The sequence below is a fragment of the Pseudonaja textilis genome, chromosome 9 (assembly GCF_049901715.1).
Source record: "Pseudonaja textilis isolate UNSWEBS1 chromosome 9, rPseTex1.2, whole genome shotgun sequence".
In the NCBI taxonomy this organism is placed as follows: domain Eukaryota; kingdom Metazoa; phylum Chordata; class Lepidosauria; order Squamata; family Elapidae; genus Pseudonaja; species Pseudonaja textilis.
In genome coordinates, this window is record NC_141998.1 from 1,450,583 (window position 1) to 1,476,652 (window position 26,070).

General features: G+C 46.3%; 1 protein-coding gene across 2 annotated transcripts in view; it reads left to right on the plus strand.

Annotated features, from left to right (window-relative positions):
- The first annotated feature begins 9,250 nt into the window (after window positions 1–9,250).
- The window catches only part of KCNIP3 (potassium voltage-gated channel interacting protein 3), a 58,772-nt gene continuing 41,952 nt past the window's right edge, over window positions 9,251–26,070 (plus strand). Inside the window, exons 1-3 of one of the 2 annotated variants that reach the window (XM_087938813.1) lie at window positions 9,251–9,348; window positions 9,486–9,679; window positions 17,882–18,047. In XM_087938813.1, coding sequence (XP_087794939.1) covers window positions 9,665–9,679; window positions 17,882–18,047 — 181 coding nt within the window. In that variant the 5' untranslated portion in view covers window positions 9,251–9,348; window positions 9,486–9,664. Of the gene's footprint in view, window positions 9,349–9,485; window positions 9,680–17,881; window positions 18,048–26,070 lie in introns of those variants that run through there. The other variant, XM_087938811.1, reaches the window with a different exon arrangement.

The window sequence follows — 26,070 nt, forward strand, 5'->3', positions numbered from 1 at the left end:
GGGGAAAAAGGTTCTGGTTGACGGTGCTCCAAACACAGGTTGAGTTGGAAGTTTGAATGGCCCCAAAACTTGTAAAAAAACAACAACAAACCCTGGCTATTGGGACTTAAATGCTCCTTGTCATTCAGTGCCATTTTTAAAATACATATATATTGTCAGCGTTCCAGAAAACCTCCTCCAACAAATAACTTCTAGACAAACATCTTCTCAAAAGTTCCTCTTTTTTGGATAGCAAACTGGCACATCTGGGGAATCCCGAATCTGAAAGTTCTGGGCTTCCTTGCAATAAGTAAAAAAACTACAAATCCACCTCCTGCACCCATTATCACATCCCATGCCCCTAGCAGGGGTCTTCTTTTAAGTCAGAGGTCTCCAAACTTGGAGTTCAGATTATTGCAGTGTAAATTCAGCGCCAGAAAAGTACACACAGATGGCTGAGGCTTCATTTAACTTCTTTATAAACACATAAAGTAAATTTTACAATACCAGTTGTAGATTTCTCCAGCATTTCTCCAAACTCAAACAGAAGCAGACAGGTTACAGGTTCAAAGCAGAACAGAAACTCAGGAGCTCAGAAAACAGACCTCAGTTTCACTTTAGTTCAGCAGGCAAGCAAGACACACAGCAGAGGAAAGAAGCACTTTCATCTTCAACAGACAGACTCAGAGCTCAACAGAGCTGCAGAGCTTAATATATAGATCCACGCCTAGGCTGCTTCTAGTTTCAGTTTCCAAACAGTCCTCCTTGGCTGACTTAGTTGCTCTGCGTATATACTCTGATACTTGGCACTATGCTGGCTGCAGAATTCTGGGAGTTGAAGTCCACAAGTCTTAAAGTTGCCAAGTTTGGGGAACCCCTGTTTTAAGGGGTGACATGTCCCCAAAGGATTTCCAAGGTGTAACTGCTTGGAGATAGTGCTGCCCACATCAGGAAGAGTCACCAGCCGCATCCAACTTGTTCTGTTCGGCTGAAAGCGGTTTGAGGCTTCAGGGATCTGATTTATTTCCGAAACTCTGAGAAGAGCCGGCACTAATCTGGTTATTACAGGGAACGAGTTTTCTCTACTGTGACCTCCCACCCAGGCAGGAGAGGAATTAAATCAACTTCTTCTGAGCGCCAACATATAACTGTATATTCCCAGGCTGGCACCCACATTCAAAACAGAACAGTCAGATAAAATTTGCAGCCCTCCCAATGTTGCTGTCAGGGCTCCAACAAATCCCCCATTCAAATCGTAAGTCTCTAGCCACATCTCTCAGAGTGAAAAAAGAAATGACTTATTAGGAGTGGCCATGCTGGCGTTAGCTGGATGCAGGTGATACTAAAACACATCATTCATTTTCTTCCTCCCACCCCAAGGATGTATATTCTCCAATGGGACACATCCATAGCCAAGAGTCATAGTAATAATATTGCACGCCGACAGCTTTGCGCTGCCCAGGCGATTATCTGAGGCATTTAAGAAATGCACTGCTTTTCCCCCTCACTCCCTTTCTGCTGGCAACTAAAAAGACCAAAGAAGTATTTTTTAGTTGATAGTTGCAAGGCGCTCTCTCTCTCTCTCTCTCTCTCTCTCAATCATATAATTTAAAAGCGTATTGGGGAAAGTCTGTATATTCATAGAGGTGATTTATTAAAGAGTTATTGCAATATGAAAAAAAAAATAATTTGCAAAAACAATGTACGCTGAGGCAAATAAATTTATAAATTTATTTATAAATTTATTTGGAGAAATATATATCACACTGGAGGCAGGGCTGGGAGAAAAAGAGATGGATAAGTTTGCAAAAATAATAATAAAAAAAGACCCGAGATAAGCCAAAATGAGCTTCTTTGACTGTCCTTAAAGGTCCCACTTAGCCTCTAAATGGATTGCGAGCGCAGCAGGGGTCTCTTGCCAGTGATGGCTAGGTCTCCCTGCAGAAAACCCTAAGCTATAGTTAGTCCTTGACCACACAAGGACTGCACCCTTGTGTGTCCCTCACAGCCTGGATTGATCTCTTTGGCGGGGGGACATTTCTCTGAGGACAACCCAAATTTTCTCACGGACCACCAGTGGTCTCCAGCCCACTGGTTGGCGACCACTGGACTAGGTGACCCACAAGGTCCGTTCCAACTCTGTTAATCTGTAATCTCTCACCTGCTGAGCCAGGTAACGTCTATTTTGTACCGGTACTTTGGCTTTTTCTCTGCAAGACTTTACTTTTCTCACCATCCAGCCACATTTTGTTGGGTAGCACCCAACATTTTCCTTACAGGTTTTGTTCTTCGTCTGTTTTATTCATCCGTTCTGTTTGATCCTCCATTTTCACCTTCCTGTCTGTTCACCTTGATACCTGCTACTGCAGCCAGTTCTTTTGTTTTTCCTATTCGTGTTTTAATTCCCCTTGAAGACTCTTCCAAAACCACCGGCAAGTTATCTGCAAAAGCCCTTAACTTCCTAAGTTTATTTTTAGACCTTTGCTACCACAATCCTTTCATCTTGTCTCACATCTCTACTCAGAATTGCAAGAACCAAAATAAACAAGAGAGGAGGCAGTGCCATCCTTCTGTCGTCCCTTTTTATATCTCACAGGGTGTTTTTTTTTTTTGTTTTGGTTAGATCAATTATTTGTGCTTTCTGTGAAGTGTAAATCGATCTCGGTCATTTGATAAAGTTCTCTCCAAAATTAATATCTTCCAAAGTCTTCAGCAGGAAAGCTCACTTCGATTGTCAAGGGGCTTTTTTGCATCTTAAGACAATCAGACGTGGCTCATTTTTCATTATGTTGCTCCAAATATTCCAAAATGTCCATGTGATGACCCGGGGTGTGGCACAAAGGCAACACAGTCAAATAAGTAAGAAAAGTCCCTTTAATACCTCCAATGTCCAGTTTACCTTCGGCTGGAGAAAAATCTCTCCCAAGAACAGTCTTTAAGTGGAGGAAATTCAGTCCGAAAACAAAGTACATACAAACTGTAAATAAACATCCACACAAACCACGTTGCAGCAATTAACTGGACAGGACAGGAGGAGGAGGAATTGCAGACTTGAAAGCCCAGCAAAACACACGCAGTTGGGAGGATGCCAGGAACCCAGAAAAGCTTCGATGATACCAGAGAATTCACGATTTGCTCCCAATAACTTTGCTGTGTGCAGCTTCCCTTTTTTAAACATGGCGTTCTCAGCTGCAGCTAATGAAGGGAATCGGGGCCCTTTCCTCCCCCATAAGCCATGCCACCCACATTGCTCCCTTCTCCGTTCCTCCCTACGTGCCGTAGGATGAAGAGAGGGTAGGCCTAGGACTTCCTCCGAATTCCCTCTCCCTTGTTCTACCTCTTCCCTGGTCTGCCCAGCTGGACTTTGCCCTTCCCCAGTTTGCTGGGCCTCCCCCTCCAAATCAGATTCCGACAGGGGCATGACAGTCCAACTATTTCCTAACACTGCCTTTTAAGTGGCTTTTACGTAAAACTCTACATTGCTCCTCATGAATAAATTCTAACCAAATTACGTTCAGTCAACCAGCTGGTATCGTGGTGGAAAAAAACACGTCCCTCTTGAGGTGTTAATGGTTATATTGGCTTCTTTCCAGGATCTTTCCTCCCTGTAGGATAGAGTTCCTCGTGTTTTATAAAGATTGTAAAAAGTTCATCCTCAAAACATTTATAATGGGAACCTGGTACATGTCGGTCTTAACTAACAAGCATTTCTTTTAACAACCGCTCAAAATGATAACAGCGCTGCTGTTGGCTTAGAGGTGGCCCTCTTGCCTCACAATCAGGAGGCTGTGAGTTCGATCCCGGGTAGAGGCAGATATTTCTCTCTCTGGGCACACTGAGAATATATCTGCCGAATAAAACTCCACATTGGTGACAGGAAGGGCATCCGGCCAGTAAAACCTTCAGCTTCGTTCAGTTGGGATTATGAGGTTGTTAAAATATGATGATGATGATGATGACAACAATGATGATGACTGCAGAAAGTGTCTTACAACCACCCCTGACACCTGTTGTAGCATCCCCATGGTCACATGATCAATATCTGGGCTCTTGGCAAACCGGTATGTCTTTACAACAATGGAACCCTTCCCAGCTGGCTTTTCTGACCAGCAACATCAACGGGAGAAGCTATATTCGTTTAACGACTGTGTGATTCACTTAACAACCACAGTGATTCTTTAACCATGGCGGCAAAAAAGATCGTGAAATCAGGCCGATTCCTGTAACTCTTTGCTTCGCAACAAAAATTCCAGTCCCAGTTTTGAGCATCAGCCGTGGCCTACCTGTAGTCTGATCCAGGTAACACACACAGTCCCAAGAAAGTCAAACTAACCAAGTTTTGTACCTTCTGCAAACCCCAGCAGGGGGCTTGTCTTTGATCTGGCTGTGTTGTGCAGATGGTGCCAACGTTGCAAGACCTGTGTGAGAGCACACCCCTGCATTTTGGTTTGGAGACAGCTTTTTTCTCTTTCTCTCTCTCTCTCTCTCTCTCTGTGCTACACAGAAATGCCAGCAAAATGCCTATTTTTAGCAATGGCTCTTTTCACGCAGCCACAGCCTTCCAGATGTGGCTCTTGTCTCATGGCAGAGGTGCTCTCCAAACCCTTGCCATTACGCACCCTGAATTCTTTGGAAATATTGGCCGTAGATACCCCAAAACGACAACCCAGAATTACACTCCTTGGTCTTGTTGTTGAGAGCATCTTGGAACTGAAAAGTAAGAGGTGGCTGGAGAAAAACACTGTATATATAAAAAGCAACCGTTATGAACGAGAAGTATGCTCGGTTCATTTTTTTAAAAAAAGAAAATGATTTTAATTGTGGCATATTTCCCCACCGTTGCTTTGCTAGCAGGGGCCGCCAAGCTCCATCCATGCTAAGAAGTCATTAAAAAAAGCTTCCGGTTTTACTTTTTAAGCTGCAGGAGGAGGAAGACTTACCTGCCCGGAACCATGTTATAAAATAAAGGCCTTCCATCTTTGAACCTACTATTTGCAAACGACGCCGAAGAAGAGTGATCTCTTTTATGCTCCTAATTGGTTGTGTTTCTGCTTAGTAGCCTGTAACAAAATGCCACCGACCGTGATGAAGTTAGCAACGGGGGGAAAAACGCAGGTAGACCTTGACTTACGATGACTACAATTGAGCTCAAAGTCTCTTTTGCTAAGCAAGACAATTCCGAAGTGAGTTTCGTTCCATTTTATGACCTCCCTTGCCACGCGCATTCAGTGACTCTGCGCGGATCCAGTGTTTGGATCCCCACAGCTTCAAGAAAGAGATTGACCTGTTTTTCTGCAATGAGGTTGGCTTGGCCAGATTCCCTTTGCAAGGAGGGTGGTGTGCGGGAGCAGAGAGTGAAATCTCGAGAGAGGTTGATGAATCATATTATGGGATGTGAGGAAAGGCACCTCAGAAAGACGCTGCAGAAAGTCCAACAGGAGATTGTTGGAAGAAAACCAAGCCAGGAGAAAAACTCTGGAGATAAAATGGAGGTCGATTTGGAAAGAAGGACTCTGTATATCGAGAGCGGAACTAACCATGGCATGCGGTTCTGGAACAGCCGGCCAATCGGTCGAACGAGGGGATGGATCTTGATAGGTTCCTGTGACTTTGACGTTTGAACTGTTCTGGGGATTGTGTCTCTCCTGCTATTTCAGCAGTGGAGGGTTCATCCCACTATGTCCTAAAGGTCAGGTCCGGTCCTTAATCCCGTCAGTTGGAGCTGAAGGCTTTTTTTTGTTTCTAAATAGGCTGGATTTCTTTTTCTTATTAATTCTTGTTTTGTTTACAGTATTCCTTCCACACCACACATATTTTGTGGGCAGTGTATTGACTGGGTCAATATCCTTTTTAAACAAGGCTAACAATAATAATACAAATAAGTATACATAATCCTAATCTTCCAACTTCAACAGTACCATTCTCTCTTTGTGGCCTGGATTTCTTAACGGGTACAAAAATATCCCTCTCCAAAGACTTCAGGCATCTGCTGGAGGTTGTCAGGAGCCGCTTTCTGTCTTGGTTAAGATTTTCCCCTCCATTCCTCCTTTGGGGAAATAAAATAGAACAGAATAGGAGAGAATTCTTCTATTGGTCAAGTGCGATTGGACACACAAGGAATTTGTCTTGGTGCAAATGCTCTCGGTGTACATAAAAGAAAAGAGACATTTGTCAAGAATCATCAGGTACAATACTTAGTGATAGTCATAGGGTACAATAAGCAATCAAATAATACTCTGCCTCTTTTAATATTTCCCAAAATATGTCATTCTTCCTACAAGATGCAGCTAAGCAGCGGAGACCTCGCCGAATATTGATACGGGGGGGAAAACTGATCGCAGTTGGGGCTTCTTCTCAGGCTAAGTGTGATAAATTGCACACACGACACCCACACGAGAAGGTGAAGCTAGCACACACTTCGGCGTCCTCCCTGCTCCCTGCTGGGGGTCTGCAAGGGGGACACATTGTGTGCACATCATGTGTCATTGCAACATGGACCAAATCCACCAGTTATCCCACATTTTGCCTCGTTAATTTGTTTTAAAAGATTCTTTTAATTAAAAAGGAAGGAAACCGTAGTGTGTACTAAGCCAAACGCCCAGCCTTGGGCATCGTCTATATTTGTACCCACTCTGAGGACACTGTTAGAATATAAAAATCTGACAGTTTATAGTCTGAGGGCCGTGTTTGCTTCTGCTATTTGAATATTTTGTAGCTGGTTGCCTCATCTTGGCAGCTGCGTTAGTTAGAATGCCAACAACATGTTCTCGGATTTTAAATTCCACAGTCCGATTGTACCCAAAAGATGGTGGGATGCTGTATCCTGCTTAGAAATAGATTTATTTATTTTTAGAGAATACTAAATAGCAGAGTCTGAGGGGACCTCGGAGATCTTCTAGCCTGACCCCCTGTTGGAGCAGGAGACACAGTATCCTTTCAGACAGATGGCTGTCCAGTCTCTTCTTAAAAAGCTCCAGTAATAGAGCACCCATAAGAGTGGCGCAGTGGCCCAGAGGTGGAGCTTTCACTTCACCATCGGGAGGCTGTGTGTTCAAACCTAGGTACAGGCAGATATTTCGGTCTCTCTCGGCACAATGAGAATATATCTGCTAGACAAAACTCTGCCTTGGAGACAGGAGGAGCATCCGGCCAGTAAATATTCCGCTCCATTCAATTGCCCAGACTCCATCCCACAAGGGATTATGGGGTCATTAAATGATGTTAGACAGGGGTCTTCCAACTTGATAGCTTTAAGACTGGTGGACTTCCACTCCCAGAATTCCTGAGCTAACATGACTGGGGGAGGAATTCTGGGAGTGGAAGTCCACAAGTCTTAAAGCTATTGAGGTTGAAGAACCCTGGAATAGATAGATAAAGAGAGGTAGAATAGATAGATAGATAGAGATAGAATAAATAGAGGGAGAGAAAGATAGAATAGATAGAACAGATGAAGAGAGGTGGGATAGAGAGAAAGAGAGAGATAGAATAGATAGAATAGACCAAGAGTCTCCAAGCTTGGCAAATTTAAGACTGGTGGACTTCAACTCCCAGAATTCCTGAGCTAACATGACTGGAGGAGGAATTCTGGGAGTGGAAGTCCACAAGTCTTAAAGCTGTCCAGTTTGAAGACCCTTTATGTTAGAGCACCCACAACTTCCAGAGAAAATGTCACAGACGAGAAAATAAAAAAAAAATCCAGCTGCTTTTGGAGAGAGGAAAAACAAAATTGCTCCTGCCCTTGGAGGAAACTGTTGAAAACCCAAAGTAAAAGATTTGTTCTAGAAAGGGCAAGACAGAAGGACGCCTCTCCTTCTCTTCTGATGGCAAAAGAGAGAGGATTTTGCATTGCCTTTCAAAAAGGACAAAGCTCGTCTTGTTTGTAACAGTGATGCCCTGGATGTCGGCAAGCAACGGGACACCACAAAAGGTGAACTCCAGCTTTGCAGAAAATCCGTCCTTACCCAGCACCCAGATCTGCCTCTCGTGTTTCAGGCCTTTGTCTGGCATGAAGGGCATGGATGACTTTATTAGGTTAATTTGGCATGCTTAAAGAAGGCCAAAGGAACAGAATAACAGAGTTGGAAGAGACCTTGGAGATCTTCTAGTCCAACCCCCTGCTCAGGCAGGGGACCCTCGACCGTTCCAGACAAGTGCATATCCAATCTCTCCTTGAAAGCCTCCCGGGATGGATGGAGCAGCCACAACTTCTGTTCCCCTGATCAATTGTTCTGACAGGAAATTTCTCCTTAGTTCCCGATTGCTTCTCTCCTGGATTCGTTTCCACCCTTGTTTCTTTCTTTGCCTCCTGGTGTTTAGGAGGATAGCTTGGCTCCCTCTTCTCTGGGGCAGCCCCTGAGATCTCGGAAGACTGCTCTCATGTCAGCCCCCGGTCCTTCTTTTCACCAGACCTGACATACCAAAATCACGCAAACCATTCTTCATATGTTTTAGCCTCCAGCCCCCTAATTATCTTTTAGATTAGATGCCCTCTAAGGCCCCTTTAAGACTTGTGGACTTCAACTCCCAGAATTCCCCAGCCAGCCATGAGTGATAGAGTTGGAAGAGACCAGAAGGGTCATCTAAGTCAGGGGTCTCCAATCTTGGCCCCTTTAAGACTGGTGGACCGCAACTCCCAGAATTCCCCAGCCAGCCATGAATGAGAGAGTTGGAAGAGACCAGAACGATCACCTCGTGGGGCCCCTTTCATCTCTAGGATGCTGTGAGTCACAAATGTCCTCCCAATTTAATTAACGTTGCATAAACTCTCCCAACGCGATTTGGACGGAGCTAATCCCGTCTTATCCAGCACATTTGGGTCCTATCCGTCGTGTGAATGCAACCTCGGCTGTTTTATCTCTGCCTCGGGCGGACAAACCTCTCTCGCGCCGAGAAAGCCTTTGCCGGACACGCGTGACGCCGCGCGAAGCCTGTCCCGCGCCTCTCAGCCCCCCCCGAACCGCTGCCAAGACCCAAGCCCGGCTTGGCTTCCCACCTGGGCTTCCCCCTCCTTCTTACCTGGGCGGGGGAAGGGGAGGGGGGAAAAAGAAGCTCACCTGTGAGGGCGAGGCAGGCGCGAGGCGGGCGTGGGGAAGGGTCCCACGCGTATCCACCCGGCTGCAGCGGCTGTCCCAGCTCAGCTCATCCACGGGGAGGATGGGGGGGGTTGCGGGGATGATGGGGGCTGAGCCATCCGGTTGACAGTTTTGGAGGGGGGGAAAACCCCGATAGATCAAAGTGGGAGCGAGGGGAGGCGTTGGACACACACACACACACACACACACACACACACACACACACACCCGCCGTGGGGACGGTTGCTAGGGAAACAGCGCCCGGAGGCTGGCCCGCTGCCTGCCAGACAGTTGAAAGGTAAACTTGGCCCGGGGACACCTTCTCCTCCTCCTCCTCCCTCCTCCTTGGATCGAGGATGCTCCTCGGAGGAGGAAAAGCGGCGGCGGCGGCGAGGGCGCCTTGGTAGCTCCTCTCCCGGCTCCCTTTCCACGCAGCCCACGCGGGCCCCGCGGAGCCAGCAGCAGCCGGAGGAGAGCGAGAGCTTGGCGGGCACCGGCCGGGGCCGAGGAGTCTTGGACTGGGCAGGTTGGCCGGAGAAGGAAGGAAGGAAGGAAGGAAGAGAGAGAGATCGTTTCTTTTCCGTGGCACTTGGCCGTGGGATTCCCCCCAGCAGATGTTTGGAGATCTGGTAAGGCTTCTTCCCACCCGAGGCTGGAAGGTGCAATGGCAACGCGGAGAAAAGCAACCCCCACCCCAACACACACACACACACACACACACACACACACACACACACACACACATCGCCTCTTTGGGGAGAGGGGTCTGCAGGGAAGGTCCCGCGCGCCCCCCTGGCTGCAGCACCGCCCCATGGGTCGGGGAGTCCTCAGGCGCGCAGCTTTTTTTCCTTGGGAATAAGAAGCCCAAAACCCACCTGGGCTCGGCGCCCTCCTCCCCCCCACCCCCCACCCCGTGCCTTTCCTCCCAAATGCTCCCCCCGGGCTAGACGGGATTAAGGCGGGGCCAAGGCGGCCAAAGAGGTGAGGAATCCAGGTGCAGCTCACCTGGCTTGAACCGGGAGGGTAAATCGGGGGCAAAGATTTGGGGAGCTAGAGAGGGGCGGCGGCGGGGGTGGGGGGTGGGGAGGAGAGGGAGGGGGACGATAGAGACGCTTTTCCTCTTTCAAAGTCAGCTTTCCAGGGGGGCATCAGCGGGACAAAGGTCTATAGAACTTCTCTGTCCATCCTCCAGGTCTCCTGGTTGTCCCAAAGGTGCTTCCCCCCACCCCCCAAGATCCAATTGGATTTTCTGGTTTCTTTCTTTTGAAGACGTTTCGCTTCTCATCCCAGAAGCTTCTTTGGCTCTGACTGGATGGAGGGAAAGGGAAGGATGGATGCTCCTTGCAGAGAGCTGGTCATTTGCATCCTTTTGGAGGGTCCTTGGAGCACTTGGAGACTTTCAGCTGCACAATTTGGGAGGAACCCCCTGGGAACGGTGCGGGAACAAGGAATAAGATTTCCAGAGAAAAAAGGAATTGCAGACTCTAGGAACCATTTGCACCACTCAGGTGACCCTGAGGACGTAGAGAAACCTCCAAGTGGACTCAGGAACCCTCTAAATGGATGCAAACGACCAGCTGTCTGCAAGGAATATCAACCCTTCCAATCCTCACCATCCAGTCCGCGCTGAAGAAGCTCCTTGGAGAAGTGAAATGTCCTCCAAAGAAAAACCGGAAAGTCCAGTTGCCCTTTGGGACATCAGTGGGACAGAAGCGGAGGAGGAAGAATTGGGAAGGCGGCAGATCTTTCCCGATGTCTTCAACTTATTAGAACTTTCATGCTTGTCGTTTGGGGCCCCCAAAAGGGCCACTTTTTGTACCCTGGCCCTGGTGAAGCCTCAGAACTGGGATCTCAGTTGTGGAGGGGGGGGGGGCAAAAAAGTCCATCTGGTCACTGTGGGGTCCCTGGTTTAGATCCACAGCATCGCCCCACTTTGCAAACACTCCTGTGTTTTAATTTGGGGCGGCAGGTTTATTTATTTTTATTGATGTATTTGATTTGCCAGTTGCTTATTGAGGTCCTGGAAGTGGGGCACGGTGTGAATTCTTTTCCTCTGCAAATCCTTCCTCTCCTTTCCTTCTCAGGCTGAGCCAAGGTTTTCCATCCCATCCAAGTGTCTCTTTTTCCTTTTCCTTTTTTTTATTGCGGTAATAAAGCCACTTCCTTAATAGGAAGAGAGCTTGTGCGTCTCTCAGGAGCAGAGAAGGGAGCTAAAATAAATTGCATCAGCCAGCACGATATTCCCACTAAATGCACAGAGGAAGCCCCAGAAAACAACAGGGCGGGGAATTGGGCGGTTGGTTGCATTCACACAGCTTGTTTGCACTGGTTAACAAACCATCAACTAGCCAAAGAGAACGGATTTGGGCAACAAGCTAAGCTAATTAGTTGTGGTACGCACACCCTTAACATCTTGTGCAAAGACAGGTGCTCTGGTCTGCTTAAGTACCTCGTGGGTAAAGGATGCCGAGAGGCCGCTGTTTATTGCAATCGTTACTGATCAAAAATCCACTTCGGTTTTAAAGCACGTTAAAAAGTAGCGATGTTCACGCTGAAGGAAGGAGCTGCTTTCAAATCAATCGGGGTAGAGCTGGAAGGGACCTTGGAGGTCTTCTAGACCACCCCCTGTTCAAAGCAGGAGATCCTATCTCATTTCAGTTAAGTGACAGTCTGGTCCAGGGTGTCCAACCTTGGCAACTTTAAGACTTGTGGACTTCAACTCCCAGAATTCCTCAGCCAGCTGGCTGAGGAATTCTGGGAGTTGAAGTCCACAAGTCTTAAAGTTGCCAAGGTTGGACATCCCTGGTCTAGTCTATTCTTTAAAAACCCACATCTTCTGGAGGCGAGCCTTTCCACCGGTTAATTGTTGGATAGTGTTCCCTATCTCCACCAGCCCTCTGTAATTTGGTGGTGTTCTCTGGAAATGTTGGGCGTGGGACATAAATTGGAAATTCCAAGAGATGTCCTCGGTGGTAGGAAGTTTCTCCTTAATTCCAGGTTGCTTGTCTCCTTGTTGAGTGTCCATCCATCGTTTCTTGCCTTGCCTTCTTGGTGCTTTGGAGAATAAGTTGACCCCTTCCTCTTCTTTGGGGCAGCGTCTCAAATACCGGAAGACTGCTGTCATGTCCTCCCTTGTCCTTTTTTTCCCTCTAGACTGGCCAAGCCCCAGTCTTGCAACCGTTCTTCGTATGTTTTAGCCTCCAGCCCCCTGATTACAATATGTGCTGTCCAGTTGTTTTTGATCATGTAGGTTTTCTCCACGGTGGTCTGGTGGTACCGCAATTGCCACTGTAACGGAGTCCTTTTTGGTTGCTGCTGCCGGTTTTCCTCCAGGGGTGGGATTCAAATTTCTTCACAACCGGTTCTGTGGGCGTGGCCTAATTTGTGGGTGTGGCTTGGGGGTCAACATGACTGGCTGGGCGTGGCTTGTATGTAACTATTGTTAACTATTTAATTATTTTATTTAAAAAAGAGCAACTTTTACCCCAAAGCAGGCAAAGCAGGCAGGCAGATTGAGTTGCTCACAGAATCACAGATTCACTTAGAAATCTACTTTTCTGCAATCTGCTGCCTGAGGTCTGCACTGAAAAAAATAGAAGCTTCAGTCCTAAGGAAGGTTCAGCTCTGCTTTTAGATTAGCTAGAAAGCAAGAAATCCAGTGATTTCCTGCTTTCTAGCTAATCTAAATCTCCCGACACAGCAGAACAGCTGATGGTCAGGAGAAAAAAAACAGGAAAATAGCAACTTAGCAGGCAAATTTGATGGTGCGCATGCCAGGTAAGGTGTGAGTGGGCGGGGAAGGGAAGGAAAAGCCAATGGTGCAATTTGCTGGTTCTCCAAACTGGGCAGAATCATAACAACCAGTTCTATAGAACTGGTCCGACCAGGTAGAATGCCATCTCTGATCTCTACTTCTCTTTCCTTCCAACTTTTCCAGCATTACAGACTTCTCAATGGAGTTAGGTATTTGCAATTTGGTTGTAAATGTTGTCACCTTTTGAGGAGACATCACCAGTGCGCTTTGAAGTGCTCCTCGAAGAGTGACGAAATGTTTGCAACCAAATTGCTAAGCTCAAGGCTCACACCAACAACCCAACTACCAACCCAATATTCAAGGATGATATGCTATCACTTTGGTGGTGATTCTTTTTTTTTCCCCAAAAAATGTTTTTAATTCCTAATTTTTACACATATCTTTACGTGGGCCACATAGTTCCAGATTATAACACTTGTACATAATCATACTTTCATTTCTGCCAATCTTATATAATATAATCTCATATCATTACCCATTTCACTTCTCTTTAAATAAATTTCCATTTCCTATTTCAATCCATTAATTCAATATCAATATCATTTCATCCAAATATAAATTCCCAGTTCTTTCTCCCCTATTATTTCCATTTTCAGCTTACCACCTGTTTTATTTAACATTACACATCATTATTATCCTTAATTTTCCCTAAGCCAATTAGGTAAGTGATTCTTGAAGGCCAACTAGACTCCTAGACTTAACTCTTGGGTGATCGGTCCTTTCAACTCTTCGGCCTTCCACTTTTCTCAGCATTAGAGTTTTCTCCAGAGAGCAAGATAATCATGTCACGTGTCCAAAGTAAGAAACTTTGAGCTGATCATTTGTGCCTTGAGTGACACTGTTGGGTTGATTCATTCAATGATCCATTGGTTTGTCTACTGGTCTGTCCATGGTCTTCTCAGGAGTCTTCTCCAACTCCATGATCCAAAAGGCGCTCAATGCTCTTCCTCTCTTGCTTCTTCAAAGTCCGACTTTTGCTTCTGTAGTGTGTCACAGGCAATACTACAGCTTGCAGAGTTCCGATCTTTGAAGGTACAGCATAGCACCTAAGGCATCTTTTCATCAATTCCAAGAATCAATGAATCCGTTACAAAGCCGAAGAAAAGCCAGCGCTGTCCGAAGAGACGTCTCCGCGGTCATGTGGCCGGCAGGACTAAACCGCCTTCGAAGGCGCACGGAACGCTGTTCCCTTCCCACCAAAGTGGACCCTATTTTCCTACTTGCATTTTTTATTTTTAACGTCCTTTCGAACTGCTCGGTTGGCAGAATCTGGGACAAGGAACGGGAGCTCACTCCGTAACGTGGTGCTAGGGATTCGAACCGCCGAACCGCCGACCTTTCCGATCGACAAGCTCAGCGTCTGAGCCACGGTGTCCCTTCAAGAAGAAGACCCTGCACCATTTCAGGCCATCCAATTTATTCTCGAAAACCTTCCATAGTGAAGCACCCACCACTTTTGGGGGGAAAAGCCGTTCTAGGAAATCTCTCCGTAGTCTCTCCTTGGATGGTGTCGGTCCAGGGCTTCTAGTTCTAACTCCAGAAGCTCTCGGACCTTCGCGGCTGTTTTACTAGTCTACAGCTAAACCCGACCCCACCTAATCCAAGGAGTATCTAGCATCTTTTACTTCTTCCCAGCTACCGAGAAACTTCAACATCTGCTGTATTTCACTCGGTTCCACCTACACAGTGTGCCACATTTTGAGACTGACATTTTTGGGGGACTTCAAATTCCCTCAAAAAGACACTCCATTTTTTTTTGTTTTCCAAAAACGAAGATGGTTTTTGTGCTGCATAATTCTCAAATAATGTCAGCTGGCCTTGTCTCTTTCTTAACCAATCACAATCGCAGTCGCTCCATATATTTCAGGCAAGGCAACATTCAACCTCCAAATGTGAATAATATGCGTGCTTGTTTGGTTTTTTGTTTTTTTTTTGCAGCCAGTTGGGAAATGAAGTTAATAACAGTGGGAGGGTGTTCAGCTCTCTCGCTTTGCTTGAACTTTTAGCTTCCTACATCAAAGATCAAATTTAGGACTCCTTTGTTTGCCTCTCCTAAAATAACTGTACCTTTTTCCCTCTCTTCTGTCAAATGCCGGAGGATATGAAAAAGGGAAGAGCAACTAAACTTAGAACTGCAAGAGCCGTGATGAAGCAAACCAAAGAGAGAGAGGGAAACAAATGAACCGAGATACGTATTTGGAGCGAAGTGACTTATACAACTGGTTATACAATTTGACAATCAGGCTTGCTGGATGGACATCATTCCTCTGCCTGAAATGGTTTTTCAGGAGGAAACTGGGCAGGAAAACAGATGGAAAACAAACCCAAATCAAACCATGCAGCCAGGACAGAAGAGAATAACCGTTGGAAGGGTCCTTTGAGGTCTTCTAGTCCAACCCCCTGCTCAAGCAGGGGATCCTATACAATTCCAGAAGAGTGGCTGTCCAGTCTCTTCTTAAAAACCTCCAGGATTGAAGCGCCTACAACTTCTGGTGGCCAGCTGTTCCACTGGTTAATTGTCCTCACAGTTAGGAAGTTTCTCCTTAATTCCAGGTTGCTTCTCTCCTGGATTAGTTTCCATCCGTTGTTTCTTTTTCTTGCCTTCTGGTGCTTTGGAAAATTGGTTGTCCCCTTTCTCTTCTTTATGACATTCCCTCAAATACCGGAACACTTCTATCGTATCACCTCGAGTCCTCATTTTCTCTAGACTAGACATAACACAATGGCTGCAACCGATCTTCATCTGTTTTAGTTCCAGTCTCCTAATCATCTTTGAATCCCATCGCTAATGATGGTTATTTCTTTGGGCTTAGACCGAAATAATTGTTTGATTAAAGGGAAGAAAAGATCGAGCCTTTTAGGGCTGTTTGGCTGCACGCATACAATGGCCTGAATTGAAAGAAATATATACTTGCAAATAGGGAACCAGACAAGATGGGAATTCAAGGCCTTTTATGGCTGCTTAAAATGCATAAACAAAGCTATTCTTTTGACATGAGGTTTGTTCTTTTTTTCTTTTGTTCCCTTGGGCAAGAGGCATTATAAAGAGAAGATGATTTGGATTGAAATTTAATTATTAATATAGTTACAATCATAGAATCTAAAGAATAAGATCAAAGAGGTCCTCAATCAAAGAGGTCATTAAAGAGGTCATCAAATCCAACCCTTGCACGCTGCAGGATGTCGGGGTTCCGATGGATGCCCTAATTAATTCATGAGCCTCCAGTCAAGTTTCAAAAGAAATCCGATTATTTATTGAGAGCAACATTTTGGCACTTTTCCCAAGTGCAGTCGGCTCTTCCCCACGTAATTTACTGCCCACCTATTTCCCCCCTCCTCCCAGGGTGTGTCATAAATCACATTCTACAACCAAGCTGTGGAAAACACACCTCTCTGGCTTGCTCTGGTAACCTGGGATACAATCTGGAGAAAGGTATGCGTGGAATGTGCTTCTGGTCATAGCAACGGAGCTTCTCCATCAGTTCTCCCCCTCTCCCCTGCCTAGGGCAACTCAAGAGCAGGCCCAGGAATGCTTTACGAGTTGACACAGGATCCACTACACCATCCCTACAATGTTTCAAAGCCTCCATAGAAGGGGAAGAAAGAACCCCCTCCGTGTAGTAACCTCCTCCACCGATTGACAGCTCTTATTGTCAGGAAGTTCTTCCAGATGTCCCCGGCAAATCTGCATCCACGAAGCTTCGTTCCATGGGTTCTAGTCTTCTTCACTGGAGCAAGGGAGAATATTAATTTATAGTTATTTTTTTATCGTACCTTTATTACTTATAAGAAGATAGAACAGAACTGGAAGGGCTCTTGGAGGTCTTATATTCCAACCACTTCTTCAAGCAGGACAGCCTATACCATTTCAGACAAGTGGTTGTCCAGTCTCTTCTTAAATGCCTCCAGTGATGAAGCATCCCACAACCTCTGAGGACAAGCTGTTTCACAGGTTGATTGTTCTAACTCTCAGGAAATTTCTCCTTAGTTCTAGGTTGCTTCTCTCCTCGATTCACTTCCATCCATTGATTCTTGTTCTGTCTTTAGGTGCTTTGGAGAATAGCTTGACTCCCTCTTCTTTGGGGCAGCCCCTCAAATACTGGAAGACTGCTCTCATGTCTCCCCTGGTCCTTCTCTTCGCTAGACTAGACATACCCAATTCCTGCAACGGTTCATCTTATGTTTGAGCCTCCAGTCCCCTAATTGCCCTGGTTGCTCTCCTCTGCACTCTTTCTTAAGAGTCTCAACCTCTTTTTAATAATGTGGTGACCCAAACTGGATGCAGGATTCTAGGTGTTGCCTTACTAAGGCTTTATAGAGTGCTATTAACCCCTTCCCACGATCTTGAAATGTTGACGGTATGCGCCAAATTAGATACACTCGAATTGAAGGAGCGAGGTGAACTAGAATATTATAAAATATGGAACACATTTTATAAATGGAGGGACAGGAAAGGATGTTCATAGATTTAAAATAAGTGGAGAAGTGTTAAAAAGGAAGGTAAAGATAATTGGAAAAATGACACACAAAAAAGTATGTATGTATATAAATGTATTAACTTTTTTTCTTTCTTTATTTCTAACTGTTAAAAGATTGGACAGAAATGCACATCAAAGGAGAAACACCACATTCACTGTTTTTTAATGTTCATATCTAATAAATTAATATATATATATATATATATATATATATATGGATGGATCTTTGTTGTTGGGTTTTCTCACAGCTAAGATTGAGTATCTAGGCAACGTTTTATGAAGTCTCATTCATCATCTTCAGGCTTTGTCTCGGCTCTGTGCTTCTCAGAGTGGCACAGAGAAGCACTCTGAGAAGCACAGAGCCAAGACAGAAGCCTGAAGATGATGAATGAGACTTCATAGAAACGTTGCCTAGATACTTGAATCTACGTGGGAGAAAACTCAACAACCAAAGATCCATCCATATATATATGTTGATCTTTGTGAAGCAAGCAAAATGTACGAGGGAGGCCTCTGATCTCCTCTCTGTCTCCTCTTAGGATGACAACAAGGAAACGGATGGCAGCCTCCTGGGTGACCCAGGGCAAACCCCTCCCGGGAAGAAGGAGAACGTGAAATGGCAGAAGCCGCGGCTCACACGCAAAGCGCTGATGAAATGTTGCTTGGTGAAATGGATCCTCTCCAGCGCCGCCCCTCAGGGGTCAGGTGAGTCATGAGGCCATCATGGGGCAGGGAGTTCCACAGGTTGAGGCCATCATGGGGCAGAGAGTTCTGTAAGTCATGGCTTCTCCTAGTTTCCTCGTCTTTTCTTGGCTGAGGGTTGTGTTTTTAACAGCAACACAAGTTTCTTGGTGTTCGGAAAAGGGGAACCTTTTTAAGAAGGATGGGGGCTGGTCCTTGGGACCTTGCATTGTTTGTCTGAATGGGACGTCAAATTTCATATTTTTGACCATCCTGGGATTTTCCTAAATGCTACACATTGTATCCCTTGGTTTCTTAGAGTTCTCCTGCTGGAAATCTTGAGGAAGTTCTTAAACTTTGTATTTCAGTCATTTGTGTTCATTTTTGGGCACCAGGAGGCGCTGCACTGCCAGTTTTGTTTCTAGTTCAAACTCAACACAAGTTGGACTTGATCTGTTGTGTATTCAAACGTTTGTGGCCATTTGGTCACACACCCGTTGCACTTGGATGACAATAGTGAGGGCCTTTGGATTTTACAACGGGGTGCCTCAACCTTGGCAACTCAAAGAAGCGTGGACTTCAATTCCCAGAATTCCCCTTAGATCAGGGGTCTTCCAACTCAACAGCTTTAAGACTTGGTGGACTTCAACTCCCAGAATTCCTCCTCCAGTCATGTTAGCTCAGGAATTCTGGGAGTTGAAGTCCACAAACCTTACACTTGCCAAGTTTGAAGACAATTGCCTTAGGTCATGCTTTGTCTTTGTCTATATATGGTGTCAGCAATTTGTAGGAGAGGAAGTCTGCAGAGATCAATGCTTCCCGACTCATCAACCTGAAGATATGTGGACTTCAACTCCCAGAATTCCCCAGCCAGTCTTTAGTGGTAAGAATAGAGATGTGCAGACGAAGCCAAAGAAAACTCTTAATTCACGGTTTATCAACCGTAGCAACTTTGGGGTGTGCGGACCCCGACTCTCTCAGCTGGCTTGCAATGATTCACTTTGCAAGTCTGGCAAGAGAGATCATAAAACGGAGCAAAATTCACTTAACAACTACCTTGCTACAGAAAAGTTAGGCCATTGCCAACTGAGGACTTCCTGCAGTTTGAAACAGACGCCGGTATTTCTAATTCCTCTCGTTGCCCAAGAAGGGGTCGAGGGCCTTTGTGGAATTATCCCTGAAGTCCTGCTGGCTGGGGGAATTCTGGGAATCGAAGTCCCCGCGTTTCCAAGTTGCTGAAGTCAAGAAATTATGAATGGTTTACCTCCCTCCCTTCCTTACTCATCTGCCCTCTCAGAGTTAGAGGTGTTCATTGTATTAGCGTCCCCATACTGTTCAACAGCGAATTGGAGCTACCGCTATCTTTCCACCCCACTTTCCACCCATCCAGATTTTTATATATCTTGAGAGTTTTGCAGTGATAATTCAGCTCCAGAAAAATAAACACAGGTGGCTGATGCTTCATTTAACATCTTTATAAACATAATAAGATTTTACAAACCAGTTGTAGATTTCTCCAACATGAAGCAAACTCAAGCAGAAACATATTGCAAAGTTCAGAGCAGAGCTCCAGTCTTCAGCAAGCAAGCAAGCAAGTTAGTTTCATCTTCAATAGACAGACTCAGAGCTCGACATAGCTGCAGAGTTGCCGAGCTTAATATATATAGCCACGCCTAGGCTACTTCTAGTTTCGGTTTCCAAACAGTCCTCATTGGCTGACGTAGTTGCTATGCCTATTCCTTGGCTGACCTTGTTATAAACATGCTCTTGTTCCAGTTCATGAATATACTGACAATATATCTCTCAAAATAATGCCTTGGTTAAACTGAGGTTATGCAACCTTGGAGGATCAGGGTTCCCTGGCTGGATTGGATACCCAGGAAAGCAATTTTAATTTCTGCCTTTGGATGAACAGAAAGAGAAAAGCCTCGAAAATTATTATTGGCAGACTGGCTCCCTCTAGTGGCAAAAGTCTGGCTTTAATTTATGGCCTGGAGAACTCCGGTACCGTTTTCGTATTCCTTTGCAAAAGGTTAAGGGCGCTTTAAGGGTTCCGGAAGCTCACAGATTTCATCCAGGAATGCAAAGCTTGCGCATCTCACGTGGGAGGGAGCTGCCACGTGTTTTTTCCCTGCTGCAGTTTAACACGGCTAAATTTAGCTCCATCGTTAAAAAAGAGACGCGATCCAGCTGCATCACAGCTAGGCCACCCCCTGTCCCCACCCGTCTCTTATTGATCATCTTGGGTTTTGCTGCAAACAAACCCAAACCTACATTTCAGTTTATTTTATTTTATTTGTTTGTCCAACATGTACAAGATAACAAGTATAGGCATGAACATAAGCAAGAATGAAGGGAGTAAATAGAGATAAATGGGGACAGTAGGACAGGGATAGTAGGGACGCTGTGCACTTATGCACGCCCCCCTTTAAGGTGAGGTACATGGTAGACAGTTTGAGGTGGAAGCTGTGAGGAGTTGAGGCTGTAACCATGGAGTTGGGTAGGGCGTTCCAGGCGTTGACCACTCTGTGGCTGAAGTCGTATTTTCTGCCATCGAGTTTGGAGCGGTTTACCTTGAGTTTGTATCCGTTGTTTGCCCGTGTGTTCTTGTGGTTGAGGCTGAAGAAGCCGTTGACAGGCAGGATGTTAGAGCAGACAATTTTGTGTACTGTGCTTAGATCAGACTGCAGGCGGCGCAGTTCCAGATTGTCCAGGCCCAAAATTTTCGAGCCTCGGAGGCCCAGGGAAATTCTACCATGAGTGTAGGAGTGGAGTAATTTTCTCCAGAAATACCTGTGAACCCGCTCAGTTGTGTTCATGTCCGATATACAATGAGGGTTCCAGGTGGACGGGCTGTATTCGAGATTATTAAATTATTATTATTGTTATTATTAAGTTATTATGAGATTATTAAATTAGAAGCAAATCTCTTGAAAACACCTCAAGAGGGGTCTGCGTGGGGTGGACGGGGTGTGTGTGTCAGAGGAGGAATGGACCAGTAGGAGAAATTGCTCTCTGGTTTCATCTGGTTCAGGAGCTGGACAAGAAAACGGAGTGTCCCCCATGGGTGGCACGTTTCTGCCTAGGTTTCAATTATTGGGCCTTCCCCGAGGGCTCCATCAATGGTTAGGTGGACAAGTCATCTCCCAAGCCTGATTAGTTTCATACTGTTGACCCCAGTTGACGGCACAGTTGGGTCAAAAGAGAGCAAGACAGTCAAAAGTGCACACGGGGGAAGCAGAAAAACATGTGCCAGTACATTGTATAGCAAAGTGTATGATTTATGTGGGGCGTTGAGAGACAAAGGCTTAAAGGAGACAATTCAGCTTTTTTTGGGATCACTGCCTATGCGAGAGGGGCCCTCATTCTACGAGCTCTGGTGGCCCAGGGGTTAGAAGGCAAATTCTGTACCACAATCTGGAGTTCAATCCTGACTGGCTCAAGGTGTCAGAATTCCAGCAATCGCTCTAATTAAATCATGATTCTCCAGCCAAACTTCCATAAACTTCAAAGGATCCATTAGAGGTGACGTACTGGCACTGCCCTGTATGCAGCCAACTCTGACACCTGTCATTTACCATCCCCGGTGACCCTGTTTCCTCCCTCCTCTCTGGGTGTGTCAAAAATCAGCTTCTCCAACTGAGTCCATTCACGGGCTGGGTGTCATCAATCACGCTCTCCAATGAAATAGATTCGCAGGCAAAAGCTCTGGTAGTTTAGTTACAATCTTTTAAAGAGAAGAGTTGGAACGTACTTTTGCTTTCAAACCGATCTTCCAGATTTCCTTCCTCCTCCCCACCCCCTTTTTATGGCAACTTCTAAAACAGGCACAGGAATGTTTTATGAGTTGACACAAGGTTTCCAGGGTCAGTAAAATGAAGACCCAGACTGTTGGGGACAATAGGCTGGCATTTGTAAACCATTTAGGGCAGGGGAGTCAAACTCATGGATGCATCACGATGTCCACCCGTGGTTGAGTGAAGGGGGGGAAAAGTTGCAATACATCACATGACAATGACATGACAACGTGGGTTTGACACCCCTGACTGAAGAGAGCACTGTGGGGGTGGTATATCGATGCTACTGCTCTTACTATTGCTAGTATTTGCAATGGGAAGTTCTCAGCCTTTTATACTCATACTTCTCTATTTTAAAGTCATGTTTTACAAGTGGTCCCCACAATTTCCCCCTATAACAGGCCCCCTTAAGAAATATGAATAGGTAGGTAGTTAGATGATAGAGAGAGAGGTAGATAGATATAGATAAATAGAAAGGTAGGTAGGTAGTTAGATGAGAGATAGATAGACAGTCAGACAGATAGATAGATAGATAGATAGATAGATAGATAGATAGATAGATAGATAGAGACAGATGCTCATGTGTCCAATTTCATTTTCATTCCTTTCTTTCTTAACTAACCCTTGTATTTGATCTCGGTCCCTTTTCATCACGAGCACCTCTTTAATTCTTGGGGAATTTGACATTGCAATTCCAGGCTGGCTATTCTCCAGGAGAAGAGAAAGAAATAGCTTAGGAATGATTGTTCCTGCACCTGGGAGGGTTTCTTTTTTTTTTTTTTTTTGCTTTTTTAAAAAACTGATAATGTTGTCAGCTGGAGAGATAAATGGAATATTTTGTTTGGGCACCCAGTGAAGAGCAAATGTAATATTTCTTGGCCGGCTGCCTTGAGAACATTGCTGGATATCAAGTGAAAGCAATGTTGCTAGAATGACAAGTTGTAAATTAACCGCCTCTCTCCAGGACTGGGCCTTTTGCAAGGGCTGAGGTTGCTGCTGAAAAGGAAGGACTCCTGGGCCGTTGGGTGGACGGGCGGAAGGGGCTTCTGTGAGGTTTACCCCCTTCCTCCCATACTGGACAGCCAGGCAGGGATCTCCTCTCCGCCTCTGTTGAGATCCTCCCAATGACACTTCATGAGGGCTGGAGCGTGGGGTGCTCCTTAACTCCCTTTTATATATGAACCCGGCCAAGGTTCGATTCCAGGTCCTTCCGTCACCTGATCCAGGAGGTCAGCCGAGGAGCCCACGCCAGGTTTCATAAGGTTTCCCCAAAAGTGGACGCTTGCAAGCTCCATGGTTGTGGGGCATCAGAGGCCGTGGAAAGCGCTGAGTTCATGGGCATCTATTCAGCCAGAGACGGAGCGGCCAACCCAGTTAACGTGGAGTGAATCAGTGTGATGGAAAAATCAATGGGGAAAAATGAATTACTGCCAGGGTTGATCTGGTGCCTCCAAGCATATACAAGCGTGGAGGCCGCTCAGAGAATATGCGAATGTCTTTCCTCGCCTCTGCCTGGTTGATTGTAACCCAGTTAGAAAGAGTCACGGTATCAGGTTGGATAAGGCTGCCCATCATATCTGGTCTGACGCCAGTTCTTCTGTTTTGTAGCCACTTTCTGCCAAGGAGAAAAAGAGCCGTTATCCTTTGGACCTCATGTAGTGTACACTGGATTAAATGACCGGGATGGTATGAAGTTTACAGATTATACAGATTAACAGAGTTGGAAGGGACCTTGTAGGTCATCTAGTCCAACCTCCCCTGCCCAAACTGGAGATTCTACACTATTTTGGACAGATGGCAGTCCAGTCTCTTCTTGAAAGCCTCCAGGGATGAAGCTCCCACAACTTCTGAAGGCAACTTCTGTTCCATGGGTTTTCCCTGTCAGAGAATATCTCGTTATTTCCAGGTTGAATCTCTCCTGGATCAAGATCCATCCATTATTCCTTGCCTGGCCTTCAGGTGCCTTGGAGAATAGCTTGATCCCTTCCTCCTCTCTGGGGCAGCCCCTCAAATATTGGAAGATGCTCTCCTGTCTCCCCTGGTCCTTCTCTTCCCTAGACTAGCCAGGCCCAGTTCCTGCAATCATTCATCATATCTTTCAGCCTCCAGTCCCCTAATCATCCTGGTTGCTCTTCTCTGCACTTTTTCATAGTCTGGTGACCAAAACTGGATGCAGTACTCTAGGTGTGGTCTTACTAAGGCTTTATAGAGTGGTATTAGTACCTCCCTTGATCTCAATTGTATCCCTCTGTTAATGCAATTTAGGATTGCATTGGCTTTTTTGGCGGCGGCTGCACACTGCTGGCTCCTATTTAACTGGTTGTCCACTAAGACTCCAAGATCCCTCTCACCGTTCCTGCTATTGAGCCTGGCTTCATCTAATCTATATGTGAACTTTTGATTTTTTTAAACCTAAGTGTAGGACTTTACTTTTCTCTACACTGATCATTGGCCTCGTGCAGAGGGTTGGACTACATGACCTCCCAGGTGCCTTTCAGCCCTCGGATTCTGTGCTCCAGAAGAATCTCCTATTAGCTTGCTACTGATACCGCTCTTTTCTTTCAGGACACACGTACTTATTCCTTCAGGGCTATTTTTGCAACAGCCATGGCAGCACAACGATATGCCTAACGCGGCTGGGAAAGTCACCTTGTTCCTAGGGCAACACGCATCCCATTATTCAGCACCACAGAATCAGCGTCTCGAGAGAAAAGCGGCTGGGGTGCTTTCATTTCTGGCCTGTTTTTTTTTTTCAGTTTTGAAGGAGAGGACGAGAAAACTCACGCCCCCTCCCCCCCCAAAAATCCATCCATGGGGCAAGAGATGAAATCGGGTTGCTCATCTGTATGTTGGAGGAACAAAACAACCGCAGGGCACAACGTAGGAGAACAAACCCCCGGGACAAGATCCAGCGGTCCCTCGGCAGTCGGCAGACGAAGGCCGCTCGTTCGAAGGCCGCCAAGTCCACAGTCTGCATAAAGAGGACGGTTTGTTTGACGGAAGCGCCAAAGAAACCGTCAGCGTTGAAATGGGATCGGCCTCGAACAGGCAACGAGAGGAGGGATACACCACCCGTCTCTTGTCTACGACGTAGTCAGGGGTGGGATTCGATTTTTTTTTTTTACTACCGGTTCTGTGGGCGTGGCTTGGTGGCTTGGTGGGCGTGGCTTGGTGGGCGTGGCAGGGGAAGGATATACTGCAAAATCCTCCTTCCCTCCCCACCCCACTGACCTGCTTTCCAGCTCCGTTCTCCTGTGCAGGGCAACCAAAGGAGACCCAGCCGATCAGCTGTGGGTGTGGCTTGGTGGGTGTGGCTTGGTGGGCGTGGCATGGCTTGGTGGGCATGACAGGGGAAGGATATACTGCAAAATCCTCCTTCCCTCCCCACCCCACTGACCTGCTTTCCAGCTCCGTTCTTCTTTTGCCAGGCAACCAAAGGAGACCCAGCCGATCAGCTGGGATTCAATGGGAGGCAGAGAAGAGATATGGGGTGGGCGGGGCCAGTCAGAGGTGGGATTTGCCAGTTCTCCAAACTATTCAAAATTTCTGCTACCGGTTCTCCAGAACCGGTCAGAACCAGCTGAATCCCACCTCGGAATGTAGTCCTTGCACAAGTCCCAATAGGGTTCCACACCCAGTTTGCACACCCATCTCCACACCCATTCAGGTGACCCTGTGGACACCGATAAACCTCTCCAAGTGCTTTCAGTGACTCTCAGGGAGAGAGCAAAGGACCAGATGACTGCAAAGAAATACGATTCCCACCACCCCGCGAGAACCGATGAAGTTTCTCAGAGGAGAAGCGAGACATCTTCAAGGCAGAGCAAAGGAGGCCCGGTCGCCTTTTGAAAAAGCCCCTTTGAGACACACCTCCTCCAGACCTCTCTCCATTCAGTTGTAACCCCGGGCCATGCAACCGTCGGAGACACAAAGGGAAATGGTCGCTGAGTGGGCTATGGTTTGTCTGGATTCCAGCCACTAGACCAGACAGGCTAATTGGAAGAAATCAGCTGAGCTGTAGACTAATTCAGGGTAATTTAGGCGACAAGGGACCTATCTTCTCATCCCACCTCCCACCAACTGGGTTCCCATGTTGACACGATGCATTTTGTTCTCCGACACCCTTGAGACGAGTGGCGCCACGGTTTTTCGGCCAAGGGTGCGCATGAGTCACTGAAAGAATATGCGAGTTTCAATAATGGATTTGCCGGGCTTGGTTTAAAGGCTGGGCAAGAAATAAATATACCGCT